Below are 17,077 nucleotides of genomic sequence, written 5' to 3'. Positions count from 1 at the left end.
AAAAAAAAAAATGCTTATAGAAACAAAGAAGTATCATTCCATGTTATAAAAAGAAGGAGAAACCTTAGCATATAAAGCATACAAATAATATACTTTATAGAGATTAATTAATACTTAAGAAAACTATACCTTTATAATAGAAAAGTCACCTTTACAAGTGTTCATGAAACAGAAAGTATTCAATATTCAGCTCCTGAAAACCCCCTAATTCCAGTAAGTGTATATATAGTAGAGACTATATTCTTTCATTTCAATGCAATCAAACTTTATCTGAAATATGTAGGTATTATATTATTTGTTCTTTTCAGATTAGAAAAGGAAACAAATGATACCTAGATATATCAAAATGGAAAAAAAATCTCACCTTTTGGGTCAATATAGAATTGAAAATTGAAATCACAGAGTATTTTTTAAATCTAATGATTAAAACCTGTGATTTCAACTAAAATTGTGCTTAGAGGAAAATTAATAGCCATTAGCACTTAAATTACTAAGTGAGGTGCATTATTCAGAGTTCTCAGTTGTGACCGTTTTAAATGTAGTTCACAGATTGTCTTGGAAGTCCAGAGAACCACGCTTGTGTTTTAGAGAACCAGAAAGAGTGCATCAGGGGAAAATGCCCACAGTGCAGAACTTTTTAAAGCAATATAGTCTTGCCATGATCACCTGCCCATAGTTCCACAATAGTCATGCCAGAAAAAGCAACTGTTTCTGTCTTAAGAGCTTATTTCCCTACATATTGTACTAAAGTCACACTTGGTTATGTCTACTTAGGAAAGCTTAGGTTATATATCTGTATCCTAGCCATAGGGAGTATAGGAAGTTTGAGTCTTAATTTTCCAGCCGGAAAAGAAAAGCAAACAGAAAGAGGCTAGTTGGACTGTATTTTCAGTGTTCCAACCCACAGCATCTGCTATAGTGATAATATAATATAAACAAATGAATTAGGTGTACTGCTTATGAAGTTGTAAAAAATTATAAAATAAACCCAAGGAAAGCACAAGGGAAAGAGTGATAAAAATAAAGCATAAATTAATAGAAAATAATATGGAAAAACAGTAATTTTGATCAACTGCAAGTATTTTTTAAACAAAACTAAAATAAAGTAATAAATCTGATTCAGAAAAAAATCTTTCATAAAATTGGAACAGAGGAGAAATAATGATAAATATGGAGAAAATTCAGACCATTATTGTGTGACTGTTTTGTAGTAAGTGTTTTTCTGTGAAAACACAAATTATCAAAACTGACCCCAGAAAAAAGAAAAAAAACCTAAGTACACAATTGAGTCTTCTCAAACTTTTTACTTGTAAAAATAGTACTGGTCAGAATATTACTTATTTCTGATAGAAAAATCTTAAATAAAATTTTAGCAAACAAAATTCATCACCATAAAGGTGGGTGGCTGATCTCGTGAATTATTTCCTATGAGGAATTCTTCTCATGTACTTTACTTATATTAGTAGATTAAAGGGAAAAACCACATGATTATTTTTAAATGTCCAAAAAGTATTTGCCAGATTGTAATACTTGTTATTTTAAAGAACTTTTGAGAAGCAGGAAGGTGTGCATAATTCTTTGACACAGAAGAAAAGTATATCAAACTCAAAACTAGCATTATAGTTAATGGGGAGCATTCCCATTAAATCAGGAATGAGATAAAAGCCCAATATTACCACTTTTTACAAGTATTAGCTAATTGCAGGTAGAAAGAAATAAGAATATAATATTGGAAAAGAAGTGACAGAATTTAATATGATTGCACTTATATTATATACCAGATTGTCTCTATTTAAATCTGTCCCTGTTACTTTTTAGGTTAGTTATTAACTATTCTGTGCTTGGTTTCCTCATCTATAAAACAGGAATAATACTGATCCCCTTCTTATGGAGATTTTGAGATTAAATGAACAGTTTTTCCTATATTTAAACACCGTGCCTGAATATATAATGAAAGAAAAGGTCCAATTTATAATGGCATATAAAAATGATGAAATACTGAAAAGCAAACTTAAGAAAAGTATGGCACCCATCAGAAGAAAAAAACTATTGATGGGCATCAAAGAGTGTTAATCTTTGTTAGTTTATGTATAAATGCAGGAAATGCAGGGCACTTCCAAACAAAATGTTAATAGGATATTGACACATGTTTCTAAATCTCATCTGAGATGGTGCCTGTGGCTCAAAGGGGTAGGGCGCCGGCCCCATATGCTTGAGGTGGTGGGTTGAGACCCAGCCCCAGTCAAAAACAAACAAACAAACAAATCTCATCTGAAATAGTCTATGTCTGTGGCAATATTTTGATAAAAATTATTGAGGGGGAACCTGGTCTCTAGATATAACAAAATGTATAATGATAACGGTAATAAAATGAATTTGTATGGAAAGGGGAAAAAAATGGAATAATGTAACAAAGTACAGAAAAGACTCAAATTCATATATAAATTTAGTATATAAAAGGTAACATTTCCATTCATTACAAAAATCTAGTCATATAAAAAGACATTTTCAATCAATGCAAAAATAAAAATGAATCATTAATTTAGGATAATGGCTACCATCTGGGGAAACAACAACAACCATATGGACTCCTGCCATACTACTTTCACTAAAATTAACTGAATGTTTTACTGGGAGACTGTTCGGGATTATCCATTTCCCCAACCTTCCCCCAACATTCTTTTAATGCAGTAATTTTAGCAATTATTAATGATGCATATCTGACTCTATTACTGAATATTTTGAAAGGTATTGTTATATGAATGAATTACTTTTATAATAGAAAAAATTATTTACAACTTTTTCCTCCTGCTGTCCTAAGCGCGTGAGTCAGGGTTGCAGCCATTTGAGATTGTGTGAGAGGAGTTATGGGAGGGGAGAAAGTGATAGTCTGTGGGTAGTATAAGTGCATGGAGAGCAAGCGAAGGAGGCGGAATGAAATTCTGCCGCCCAGTCCACATTCCTCTGCCTGTTTTTGAAGCTCAGCAGAAAGATGTGAAGCCATTTATGATTATCATTTTAGGAGCTATTCCTGAAAAAGAGAGATACCTAATGAGTTAATACTTTTTGTTAATTTCTTATAAAAGTTATGTCTAATCTAATGGGTCTTAGGATTTGGGGAGATACCAGCCTAGGCCTCTCTATACCATTGTCTTGTTTTATTTTTATTTTTATTTTCAAGTTCCCAGATGCTATTAAGACCTCATTTTATTTTTTATGCCAATTACCATTAGATCTAAAATTGTGGGGTTTTAGAAATGTGATTATTTTCTGTATCCTACTAGGATGTAAGTTCCATAAAGGCCAAAGGACTTTGTATTGTGTATCATTCACTGTATTCTTAAGATTTAGGATGGTCAATAGTTTTGGCATTTATGCAAAGAAAATGCTCGGTAAATATTTGTTGAATCAGTAGCTGCATTTAGGAAATTATGAAGACAATTGGAAATTAGCTTTTGGAGTAATATGGGTGGACTCCATAAGAAAGAAAGTTTTAATTGATTTCATCTAAACTAATTTGATTTTTCTTAGTCTGACTAAGGACATGACTGGAAAGGAAGATGTGTACCGAGGCCCAGCCATCAGGGCTCTCTGCAGAATCACTGATGTAAGTTCTTTTTGTTTTACTGAGTTATCAAAAGGAAGACTATGTTTATCTGCAGATGGCTGTATAGATTTAGTAGGATTCCCTAGTCTGATTTCAGGAATCTTCAGTATAAGAGAAACATGATCACCAGAAAGACTTTTGTGGTTCCAGACCTTCTTCCCCCACCCCCCCACCTGCCCCACCCCATTTTTTCCTTTTTAGTCCATTTCGTCTGCGTATTTGCTCCCATGACTTTGTTATATTCAGGGCACATTACTTGCAGGAAGTAAAAACCTATTCAGGTTTGTCTCAATAATAATTGAAGAAATTAACTTTATTATAGGACATAGATCTCTCAGAATTTCAGATAAAGTTTATAGCCAGACATCAGAACAAAAAATAAGGCCATTCTAAGGAACTCAGCAGCAAGATTTCTAAAGTAATTGGTGTGGTGATTCATTATTTGCCAAATTCAGGCCCCCTTCTTCAAGTATCTAAAAGAATCTGATTAGCCACTAGGAGGCCAGTAGTTTATATTCAAATGAGTCCAAGTCAGGTGTTTAACCTTGATCCAGTCCTGGAAGGCTGAGATCATCTAGTATGTTAGACTGTCCCTTTCTGGAAACTGAGTAGGAAAGGTTGAAATGGTATTCCTAAGCAAATTGAATAACAGGCGTGGCAGGGTAGCACATGTCTATCTATAGTCCCTACTACTCAGGAGCCCAGGAATTGAGTACAGCCTGGGCAACATAGCAAAACCCTGTCTCTAAAGTAGTAATAATAACAATAACAATAATAATAGCTATATATCCGTGCTTGGGTATATTTTATGTGTGTGTTTGCAGGCTTCTCAAGTTTTTTTTTTTTTTTTATTAAATCATAGCTGTGTACATTGATATGATCATGGGGCATCATTCACTAACTTCACAGACCGTTTACCAAGTTTCACATATACCCTTGTAAGATGCACCGCTGGTGTAATCCCACCAATCCCCTTCCCTCTACCCACCTGCTTCTCAAGTTTTAAAGGTTGAACAGGGTCAAACTGCAAATCTAGTAAATCAAGGTTCTAGAAGGTGTACCAGAAATAGCTTAATATTTTTTGTTCCTTTGCTGATTTGTTGTCATTTTTGTTTTTAGCGTTAAATTGGTAGCATAAGACTTAACCATGCTATTGAGGTCAACCATGAATATTGACCTCAGTCTGTTTTACTCATATTTATCTGTCACAACCCTGCCAGAGCTAACCTTTTTCCCAGTTAAAATGGAAATGAACTCTACTTCCAAAGGATTTCATATTGGTGCTCACTATAGTAGTATATTGCACATTTAATTTTTTATGAATCAAAGATAATTGGTGATTATATTTGATTTATAGGACTCTTCAGGATCTACATATAGTCCCTTCATATAGAGTTATCTTCAGGACTTCAAAAGCAGCCTCCATCCCTTATGGAAATCTCTTTTTTTTTTTTTTTTTTTTTGAGACAGGGTCTCAAGCTGTCGCCTTGGGTAGAGTGCTGTGGCATCACAGCTCACAGCAACCTCCAACTCTTGGGCTTAAGCAAGTCTCTTGCCTCAGCCTCCCAAGTAGCCGGGACTACAGGTGCCCACCACAACGTCTGGCTATTTTTTGATTGCAGTTGTCATTGTTGCTTAGCAGGCTGGGGCCGGGTTCAAACCCGCCACCCTGCCAACTGAGCTACAGGCACTGCCCCATATGGAAATTTCCTAATAACATCCCTGATAGGTTCAGCCTCTTGTGTATATTTTTCAAACTGGGATTCTCTACTTGAGACAGTTTATTTCATTGTTGAACAGTTATCCTTACATACAATCTTAAATGTTCTTTCTTGAAGCTTCCACTAGATTATTTGAGTTCTGCCCTCTGGGATATTATTACTGTACGATATGGCAATTCTTTTAATGTAGTCTAAATATTTGCATAGAAACGAATATGTGACTGGTTTTTATAAATTATTTTGAAAGTAGTTGTTTTGCAAGGAAATATTTTGCATCAACAGCTTTTTCATTTTGAATGTTATTAGGGAACAATGTTGCAAGCAATTGAAAGATACATGAAACAAGCCATTGTGGATAAAGTCTCCAGTGTATCCAGTTCAGCGCTGGTATCATCCTTAGTAAGTGCCCAGTTCTTATGCATGGTATAGTTTCTAGTTGCAAAAACAAAGTATCACTATGATTCTCTTGCAAATAAAACAGTTAAAAATATGTATCCATCTCTATTATTTTATCCAAGTGTGTTTTATCTAGAGTAGCATTGAGCAATTAAAAGGGGCACTTAAAAACATAACATTTCCATGTTTAAAAGGTTTGGGGGATCCAGAATTATATTGTACGTATAATACAATACGGTAGGGGACAGGTAGGAAACTGAGGGTAGTTCTCTTTAATTTAAAATCTTCCCTTATGACCTACACTTCTGCCTCTTGTCTCTTTGTCCTGTGCTTTCCTTTGTACCTGAGGAACCATGTGTCTGCATGTGTCCTTCAATCCAGAGTCTCCTTTCCTACTTCTTAATATTCTCCCAATAAGTAATAGTTTTATTTTTAATCAAAACAAAATTTATTCATTAAAACCTTTATTCGTGGCATTTGATTACAATCAGTTACTACTGTGTGAATGTATTAGGGAATCTGAATCATAAGAGTCCTGATTCTTGAATATAATTGGTTGAGTTTACATCAGGGGTTATACTAGTATTCTGCTTCTTTCTTCCGGGGGGTTTCCTGAGAGTAAAACTCTGTCTCACACTCTCTCTCTCTCTTATATATATATAATAATAATTTTTTTTTTTTGATTTTTTGAAGGAAATACATTTATTTGAGATGGAGTCTCACTGTTGCCCTCGGTAGAGTGCTGTTACGTCACAGCTCACAGCAACCGCAAACTCCTAGGCTTAAGTGATTCTCTTGCCTCAGCTTCCCAAGTAGCCAGGACTACAGGCACCTGCCACAATGCCCGGCTATTTTTTTTTTTTTTTTGTTACAGTTATTGTTGTTTGTTTAGCTGGCCCAGGCCGGGTTTGGACCCGCCAGCCTTGATGTACGTGGCTGGCACCGTAACCACTGTGCTATGGGCGCCGAGCCAAAACTTTACAATATTAACATTATTTAAGCACCATTCTATCGAATATCTATTCCCTTCCTTTGTTTCCCCCTTTAATTATTTCCTTTTATGTACCTCTCTGAGCTCACGAACATATATTCGCCTTTGCAAAGTGGTATTGGAGAAAATGCTTCTGGTTTATTAGTTGCCCCAGGATTAGAGATTTGAAATAAACTATGAAGCTACAGACTTTTCTTTCTTTGGGGAAATGTGTGCCAGTGATTTTCTAGAAAACTAACTCATGTTTTTAAACTTGTACTGACCATGCATTATCCATTTTCATTTTTTTTCTGTATTTAGCACATGATGAAGATAAGCTATGATGTGGTTAAGCGCTGGATCAATGAAGCCCAAGAAGCTGCATCAAGTGATAATATTATGGTCCAGGTACTGTCATTAAGTCACATTAGTTTGTGTCTCAGGATTAGCTGTCTTTAAGGTAGTGTTTCAGGGACAGTACATTAATTCCCCAGATAAGCATTAACTAAATCAGATTCTTTGGCATATTAAGCAGTCTTCTAGTGCAGATATTCAAGTAATAATCTCACTAATTGTGATTACTGTTTAGTAGAAGCTAGATGACCTCCTATGGACTATTCAGAAAAGATTTATAATTCAGTAGTAGTTTGAGATGCTCATTCTAAACGTCTTCCACAAGGCATTGCAGTCTTTTATTTGAAAAATAATTTATGCAGAAGATGTCTAATTCCAAGTTTCTCAAGCCTTGATTATAAATATTACAAAAATAAGGAATACTTTTTATTTTGTGAAATTTGAAACCATTTTGTTGAAAAAGATTTCCTTTGGGTATTTATTAGGCTGTTCTTTATTAAGAAGAATAAGCTCAAATTCTTAACTGGCTATTTGATATAAAGTACCCCATTATATTTGAGAGGGTATTTATTTATGCCCTTTCATTATTTACAACTCTCATGTCAGCATGTAAGTTATGAGACAGTTGAGTAGTAATTTTCTTCTCTAGGGAGACATTCTCACTCTCCTAACTCTGATAGTTATGTTTTTATACAAAATGTCATGATAAAGGCACTCCTTTAGCCTACTTCAGGAGATTAATCCTTTTAACTGCTAAGGTGGCCACAGATGATTTAAAGCCACAAAAAGAGACCTATGACCTAAGATCCTTTGTACTGAGGATGTGTGAATCAATAACGAACCTGCTGGAGTCATCTTCTGATTATATGTCACATTCTTCTTAGTTGTCCAGTCTGAATCTCCAACTTCTGGGGGTAAATTAGTTAAATGTGAAAAAGGTATTCTCTTTGTGCACATTTGACTTGGGTATCTTTTTATATTTAATCTAGTTTTGTGTGATTCTGTTTTTGTGTATTCTGTCTTCTTTCTAATCTGTTTGATCCATTGTTTTTCTTATTCTTCAGTACCATGCATTGGGGGTCTTGTATCACCTTAGAAAGAATGATCGCCTTGCTGTTTCCAAGATGTTGAATAAATTTACTAAATCTGGTCTCAAATCACAGTTTGCTTACTGCATGCTAATCCGAATTGCTAGTCGCTTACTTAAAGAAACTGAAGATGGGTAAGTGTTTTCACCTAAACTTGAGTTATTCTCCATTTTCAAGTTAAAATACCTCAGTGTTTATTTCTCTTATGAATTATTTTCTGGGCAGTGCTGACTTTAAAGATGTGTGAGTGTGATGTTTCACAAATTCAAATTTACATTTGAACATTTGTACATTTACAAATTGAAATTTACAAGTGTGAATTTTAAAAATTCACAGATTCCACGTAGCACTTTTATTGTCCTAATGTATGAGATCTCTTATATATGTATTGCTTAATAGATTATGGTCGTTAATAACACATTAACAAACTGATATTGAATAAAAAGTACTCATAGATCATAGGAAATACAGATAATTAAATATGAGAGCAGGAAGGGACATTAAAAATCATCTTGTCTATCCCTTTTATTTTTATAAAAAAAGAATGTTGAAGTATTGCATTTAATGATTTCCTCGAGATCATTTGAGAGTCTGAGGTACATAATGACCTTACTAAGTATACCTTAGCAGTATTTTAAAGGCTGGGAAGGTCAGGAAAATGTGAGAGGTATAGTAAGTTAGGGGTGGTTATAAAGAGCAAGGAAGTACCCCTTCCCTTGCCCAAAAGGCTTATAGCTGAGCTTTAATAAGACAGAGCTTTCTCGGGTTGGTACCCGTACTTCAGTGGTTAGGGCACCAACCCCAAACACTGAGACAGGCAGGTTCAGACCTGGCCGGGGCCAGGTAAACAACAGTGACAACCGAAACAAAAAATAGCTGGGTGTTGTGGCAGGCACCTGTAGTCCCAGCTACTTGGGAGGCTGAGGCAGGAGAATCTTGTAAGCCCAAGAGTTTGAGGTTGCTGTGAACTGTGACGCCATGGCACTCTACCAAGGGCAACGTAATGAGTCTCTGTTTCAAAAAAAAAACCCAGAGCTTTCTCATGAGACCTGGGAAGTTGAGGTATAACACAGAGAAAGATCTCTAGAATCTGTCACTACTCAGTACCAAAGCCCTGCTGAGAGAATCCTGATTTGTCTTTCAAATTATTTATTAAACAGCAGAGAACTGAATCTAATTAGTGCTACAGCAAAGTCCAGACTCAGACCAACTACTACCTATAACTAACAATGAGGACCTGTGCTTTTCTGGTGATAAGCATTTTTTCCATTAGTCTCTACTATACCTTACAAGCAGTGACTAGGAAACAATCAAATAAGACAAATAAGCAGGGAAATGTGACCCATAATAAGAGAAATGAAGCAGTCAGTAGGAGACTTGCAGATGACCGAAATATTACAATTAGTAGGCAGTGACTTTAAAACTGTCCTCAGGGTTGCAGAATGAGGCTCAGGCTGGGAGACAATTGGGCGAGTGATCTAGTGACTGAGCAGTGCCAAAGGCTGGGACTGAGACGCTGGGGAAGAGTGGAGATTTCAGTGTTGGGCAGTAGCGGTGTCTTTTAAGAGGGCTGAGGAGAGATTTAGGCTCTCAACCCTGCGGGGCTTGAGAAATCAGCAGAAGCCTCCAGTCTCCATCTCATACAGCTGAATCAGCATTGTGTTTAACATCTCATACCCCAGAAGATCACCTGTTGCCCAGACAATATTCACTAAGATATATATACTGCTTTGTTTTTGGTTTGGGTTATTATTATTTTTAATTTCAACATTTTCCCTCTTGATTTTTCTTTCTTTTTTTTTCTTTCTTCATTTTTCTAGTTTAAATATAATTTTCCATTGTTTCCTTCTTTAATAATAAGAACTTTGGGGCAGGGCCTGTGGCTCAGTGGGTAGGGAGCTGGTCTCATATACCAAGGGTGGCAGGTTTGAACCTGGCCCTGGCCAAACTACAACAAAAAAATTGCTGGGTGTTGTGGCAGGTGCTTATAGTCCCAGCTACTTGGGAGGCTGAGGCAAGAGAATCGCCTAAGCCCAGGAGCTGGAAGTTGCTGTGAGCTATGATGCCATGACACTCTACTGAAGGTGATAAAGTGAGACTCTGTCTCTAAAACAAAACAAAAAAATAATAATAAGAACTTCATTTTTGCTAGTGTTTCTGCCCCTATTGTTTTCCCCCCAATTATATCCCATAAGGTTTTCTGTTTGTTTTGGTTTGATTTATAGTTTTTTTGTCTTTCCTCTCTATTTGGTGGAGGTGGGGTACTGTGTCTGAACAGGCTGATAAAGAGCTGCTGACCTCAAGGGAATCACCCAATCCAACACCCCCAGAGGGTGGGAGATTTTAAGGTTGGGTCAAAGTACCCTACTATATACCTTTATTACTCCTGTCTCCCTTTGGCTGTGCCTCTCTTCTTTTTCAGTATTCCCTTTTACTCATCCCCTCTCCTTTCTCTTTTTTTTTTTTTTTAATGATTTTTCCCTTCTTGCTCTTCAGTCTTCTCATCCTTTTGGCCCTGTACGAAAAGGACTTGTTGAAACCTTAGGCCAGAGGCACAGTAACTTAAAGAGCAAGAGGAAGTGAAAGGAAAATTATGGCAAAGAAAGATAAAAGAAAACACTCATGAGGAAGAATCAGCAGAAATATCCTGGCAACATGAAAAACCAGTCCAGAGCAACCACCACAAGGGACTATGAGGTAGCTACTGCAGAGGATTCCACCTATAAAGTGTTAGAAATTGGGCACTGCCTGTGGCTCAAAGGAGTAGGGCACTGGCCCCATATGCCAGAGGTGGAGGGATCAAACCCAGCCCTGGCCAAAAACTGCAAAACAAACAACAAACAAACAGGGTAGAAATGACAGAAGGGGAATTTAAAATACAGATGATGAAAACAATGAAGGAAATTGCCAAGAAAGTGGAAAATAACCAAAAAACAATGAAGGAAATTGCTGAGAAAGTGGAAATTAACCAAAAGGATATCAAAAAACAGAGTCAAATAAGAGATGAACCATATGAAGAATATAGAAAGGATATAGCAGAGCTGAAAGAATTGAAGCAATTAGGGAACTTAAAGATGCAATAGAAAGTATCAACAACAGATTAGATCATGCAGAAGAAAGAATCTCAGAGGTAGAGGATAAAGCTCTTGAGATAACTCAGTTAAAGAGGCAGAAAAGAAGAGAGAGAAGAACATTCACTGACAGAATTATGGGACTTTATGATGCATTCAAACGTACAAGTTCTAGGCATCCCACAAGGGGAAGAAGAATGCCCCAGAGGAATGGAAGCTGTTCTAGAGAATATTATAAATGAAAATTTCCCAAATATCACCAAAGATTCTGACACACTTCTATTGGATCCAGGTCTCCTCAACTCAAACAGAGCTTCTCCAAGACACATTGTGATGAACTTGTCCAAAGTCAAGACAAGGTAAATATTTTGCAAGCTGCCAGGAGTAAGCACCAATTGACCTACAGGGGCAAATCCATCAGGGTGACTGCAGACTTCTCTAATAAAACTTTTCAAGCCAGAAGACAATTTTCATCTACCTTTAATCTACTTAAACAGAACAATTTCCAGCGCAGACTAATATATCCTGCTAAGCTAAGCTTTAAAATTGACAGAGAAATCATATCTTTTCCTGATATGCAAACATTGAGGAAATTTGCCAAAACAAGACTAGCTCTACAGGAAATACTTCAACCTGTTCTACACTCTGACCATCACAATGGACCACCAGCAAAGTAAGCATCCTGAAATTAAAGGACAGAACCTAGCTTCCACAAAGATGCAAAAGGTAAAACTAAGCAATGAACTTTCACAAAGTAAGATAAATAGGACGCTACCACACTTATCAATTATCTCAATAAAAGTTAATGGCTGAATTCCCCACTGAAGAGGCATAGATTGGCTGATTGTATTACAAAAAATACAAGCCATCCATTTGCTTTCTGAAGGAAACATACCTAGCCTAAAAAGACAAATTAAAACTTAAAGTTAGGGGTTGGAAGACAATTTTTCAGGCAAACGGAATTCAGAAGAAAAGAGGAGTTGCAATCTTATTTTCAGATACATGGGTTTTAAAGCAACTAAAGTCAAAAAAGACAAAGATGGTCCCTTCATATTGGTCAAGGGAAAAATACAACATGAAGACATTTCAATTCTAAATGTTTGTGCACCCAACTTAAATGCTCCCAGATTCTTAAAACAGACCTTAATTAGTCTGAGCAATATGGTATCCTATAACACCATAATAATGGGACTTTAACACTCCTCTTACAGATCCTCTAAATAGAAGTTAAACAAAGATATAAGGGACTTAAATGAGACCCTCGAACAACTGTGCTTGAAAGACGTACATAGAATACTCCATCCCAAAGCTAAAGAATACACATTCTTCTCATTGGCCCAAGGAACATTCTCCATAATTGATCATATCATAGGACACAAAACAAACCTCAACAGAATCGAAAGAATTGAAAGTTTACCTTGTATCTTCTCAGACCATAAGGACATTAAAGGTGGAACTCAACTCCAACAAAAACGTTTAACACCACACAAAGGCATGGAAATTAAACAACCTTATACTGAATGAGAGTTAGGTGCAGGAAGAAATAAAAGAGGAAATCATTAACTTCCTTGAGCACAACAACAGTGAAGACACAAGCTACCAAAACCTGTGGGATACTGCAAAAGCAGTCCTGAGAGAAAAATTTTTTGCTTTAGATGCCTATATCCGAAAACCAGAAAGAGAACACATCAACAAATTCACAAGCCATCTTATAGAATTGGAAAATGAAGAATAATCTAAGCCTAAACCCAGCAGAAGAAAAGAAATATCCAAAATTAAATCAGAGATTAATGGAATTGAAAACAAAAGAATCATTCAGAAAATTAACGAAACAAGGAGTTGGTTTTTTGAAAAAATAAGTAAAATAGATAAACCTTAGGCCAGACTGACTAGAAATAGAAAAGTAAAATCTCTAGAGTAACCTCAAACAGAAATGATAAAAGGGAAGTAACAACTGATGCCACAGAGATATAAGAGATTATCTCTGAATATTGGCAGAAACCCTATGCCCAGAAATTTGACAATGTGAAGGAAATGGATCAATATTTGGAATCACCCTCTCTCGCTAGTCTTAGCCAGGAAAAATAGATCTCCTGAACAGACCAATTTTCAATAGATAAAAGAAACAATAAAAAATCTCCAAACAAAAAAAATGCCCTGCTGAAGGTGGCTTAACACCAGAATTCTATCAAACCTTCAAAGAAGAGCTTATTCACATACTGTTTATACTATTCCAAAAAATTGAGGAGGAAGGAATCTTCCCCAACACATTCTGTGATGCAAACATCACCCTGATACCAAAACCAGGAAAAGACCCAACTAAAAAGGAGAACTTCAGATCAATTTCACTAATGAATATAGATGCGAAAATTCTCAACAAAATCCTAGTCAATAGATTACAGCTGATCATCAAAAAAGTCATACAGCATGATCAAGTAGGTTTCATCCCAAGGATGTAAGGCTAGTTTAATATATGCAAGTCTATAAACATTATTCAACATATCAGCAGAAGCAGAAACAGAGACCACATGAGCCTATCAATAGATGCAGAAAAAGCGTTCAATAAAATCCAGCATTCTTTTCTGTTTAGAACACTGAAGAGTATAGGCATAGGTGGCACATTTCTTAAGCTGACTGAAGCTATCTATGACAAACCCATGGCTAATATTTTACTGAATGGAGTAGAACTGAAAGCTTTTCCACTTAGAACTGGATCTAGACAAGATCGTCCTCTGTCACCATTACTATTCAACATAGTACTAGAAGTTCTAGCCAATACAGTTAGGAAAAGAAGGAAATAAAGGGCATCCAAATGGAAACAGAGGATGTCAAACACTCCCTCTTTGCTGACAATATGATTTATTCTTAGAGAACCCCAAAGACTCAACCATAAGACTCCTGGAAGTCATCAAAAAATACAATAATGTCTCAGGCTATCAAATCAACATCCACAAGTCAGTAGCCTTTGCATACGCCAATAACAGCCAAGATGAGAGGCTAACTAAGGACACAACTCCCTTCACCATAGCGTCAAATAAAATGAAATACCTAGGAATATACCTAAAAAAGAGTGAAGGACCTCTATAAAGAAAATTATGAAACCCTAAGAAAGGAAATAGCAGAGGATATTAATTTTTTTATTGAAATAAGTGCCAAATTTTATTACATGAGTTAATTTTTATGTCCAAGCACAAGGATAGTGAATTATATTTTCCATGCAAAATATTATATACATTAAATAACATGCAGTGGTAACAATGCAGTGTTGGCTTCCTGGGAAGCAGACTCTGTGATAGAAATATACATGCAGGAAGTGTATTTATTGGGCAGTGCTGTCTAGATGAGGACCAGTGAGAGTGAAAGAATGAAGCAGGATAGACAGAGGAAGAAGTTGAACTCTATCGAAGTCGTGACAAATGTCTCAGTTGATCCCTTGAGGAACATCCAAAGTTGGAAAAGCTCCTCAAAGATGTCTGAATTAAAGCAATGACCAGTCTTTGGATATCTGCCACGCCAGAAACATGAACCTTGAATGAGACGACTCTCTTTAGCCAGGGGCAATTTCCAGAGAAGAACTCAGCGGAGAGCAGCCAACAGGGCAAGGAAACAGAGAAAAGAAAACACTCATGAGGAAGAGTCAGCACAAAAGTCCTGGCAATATGAAATACCAGTCCAGAGCAACCCCTTCAAGGGACCGTGAGGTAGCTACTGCAGAGGATTCCATCTATAAAGAAATGTTAGAAATGAACAGAAGGGGGATTTAAAATACAGATGATGGAAACAATGAAGGAAATTGCTGAGAAAGTGGAAATTAACCAAAAGGAAATCCAAAAACAGAATCAAATAAGAGATGAACAATATGAAGTATATAGAAGGATATAGCAGAGCTGAAGGAATTGAAGCAATTAGGGAACTTAAAGATGCAATAAAAAGTATCAACAACAGATTAGATCATGCAGAAGAAAGAAATCTCAGAGGTAGAGGATAAAGCTCTTGAGATAACTCAGATAAAGAGGCAGAAAAGAAGAGAGAGAAAGCAGAATGTTCACTGACAGAATTATGGGACTTTATGAAGCATTCAAACATAGGAGCAGAGGATATTAATAAATGGAAGAAATACCATGCTCATGGTTGGGAAGAATCAACATTGTTACAATGTCTGTACTTACCAAAGCAATCTACTAGTAAAATGCCAACATTGTACTTTCAAGACTTGGCAAAAAACGATTCTTGTTTTGTATGGAATAGAAAACCAGGAAATGAAACTAGCATCTTACAACCACCTAATCTTTGATAAACCAAACAAGAACATAACTGGGGAAAGATTCCCTGTTCACTAAATGGGCTGGGAGAACTGGATAGCCACATGTAAAAGAGTGAAACTGGACCTACACCTTTCTCCACTCAACAAAAATTGGTTCAGTATGGATAAAGGACCTAAATTTAAGGTGTGAAACAATAAAAATCCTCAAAGAAAGCATAGGAAAAATACTGGAAGATATCAGCCTGGGGAAAGACTTCGTGAAGACTTCCTTGGCCATTGCAACAACCAAAATAAACAGATGGGACTTAATTAAACTGAAAAGCTTCTGTACAGCCAAGGAGGCAACAATCAAAGCAAATAGACAACCTACACAATAGGAAAGGATATTTGCATATTTTGAATCAGACAAAAGTTTGATAACTAGGATCTATAGCAAACTCAAATTAATCCACATGAAAAAAGCCAACAATCCCATATATCAATGGGGAAGAGAAATGAATAGAACCTTCTCTAAAGAAGACAGATGAATGGCTAGTAAACATATGAAAAAATGCTCATCATCCCTAATTATTAGAGCAATGCAAATTAAAACCACCCTGAGGTATCATCTAACCCCAGCAAGAAGGGCCCACATCACAAAATCTCAAAACTGCTGGCATGGATGTGGAGATATGGGAACACTTTTACACTGCTGGTGGGACTGCAAACTAATACAACCTTTTTGGAAGGAAGTATGGAGAAACCTCAAAGAACTCAAGCTAGACCTCCCATTTGATCCTGTGGTCCCATTGCTGGGCATTTACTCAGAAGTAAAAAATTCCTTTTACCATAAGGACACTTGCACTATACTGTTTATCACAGCTCAATTTACAATCACCAAAATGTGGAAACAGACTAAATGCTCATCAACCCAAGAATGGATTAATAAGCTGTGTTGTTTGTATACCATGGAACACTATTCAGCCATTAAAAAAGATGAAGACTTTACATCCTTTGAATTAGCCTGGATGGAAGTGGAACACGTTATTCTTAGTAAAGCATCACAAGAATGGAGAAGCATGAATCCTGTGTACTCAATTTTGATTAGGAGGACAATTAATGACCTAGTACATGGTGGGGGGTGGAGGAAGGGGAGAGCAGAGAGAGAGAGAGAGAAAGGAGGGAGGGGGTGGGAGAAAGGAAAAGCAGAGAGAGAGAAGGAGGGAGGGGGGTGGGTGTCAGTGTGTGACACACCTTTTGGGGGCAAGACACAATTGTAAGAGGGTCTTTACCTAACCAATGCAATCAGTGTAACCTGGTTTCTTGTACCCTCAATGAATCCCTAACAATAAAAAAAGAAAAGAAAAACAAAAAATTTTTTGACAAAAAGTAACAATAGATTGTGGTGCTTATCCATAGACGTGAAGCATATGACCATAGTAGATAAAGGACATGCGAGAGAAAAACAGAATTATATACTTGTGAGGTGTATTTCTTACCAAGTAATATTATTATTTGAAGGTTTACTATGATATACATGAATATTGTAACCACTCAAAAGGGTAAGAGATATAGATGGTAAGTGTCAACAGAAGGGATAAAATGGAATATTTTAAAATAATCAGTT

The 17,077-nt window shown here is 36.3% G+C and overlaps 1 protein-coding gene across 2 annotated transcripts in view; it reads left to right on the top strand.

The window, feature by feature from the left end:
- Positions 1-17,077, top strand: part of COPG2 (COPI coat complex subunit gamma 2) — a 195,203-nt gene that overhangs the window by 51,261 nt on the left and 126,865 nt on the right. For both annotated transcript variants that reach the window (XM_053554026.1, XM_053554025.1), the window contains exons 6-9: positions 3,532-3,607; positions 5,635-5,727; positions 7,016-7,102; positions 8,113-8,270. In XM_053554026.1, coding sequence (XP_053410001.1) covers positions 3,532-3,607; positions 5,635-5,727; positions 7,016-7,102; positions 8,113-8,270 — 414 coding nt within the window. The remainder of the gene's footprint in view (positions 1-3,531; positions 3,608-5,634; positions 5,728-7,015; positions 7,103-8,112; positions 8,271-17,077) is intronic.

This window comes from Nycticebus coucang, chromosome 11 (assembly GCF_027406575.1).
Source record: "Nycticebus coucang isolate mNycCou1 chromosome 11, mNycCou1.pri, whole genome shotgun sequence".
Classification (NCBI taxonomy): Eukaryota; Metazoa; Chordata; class Mammalia; order Primates; family Lorisidae; genus Nycticebus; species Nycticebus coucang.
The sequence above is the reverse complement of the archived record's forward strand: the minus strand, read 5'-3'. Positions and strand labels throughout refer to the sequence as shown.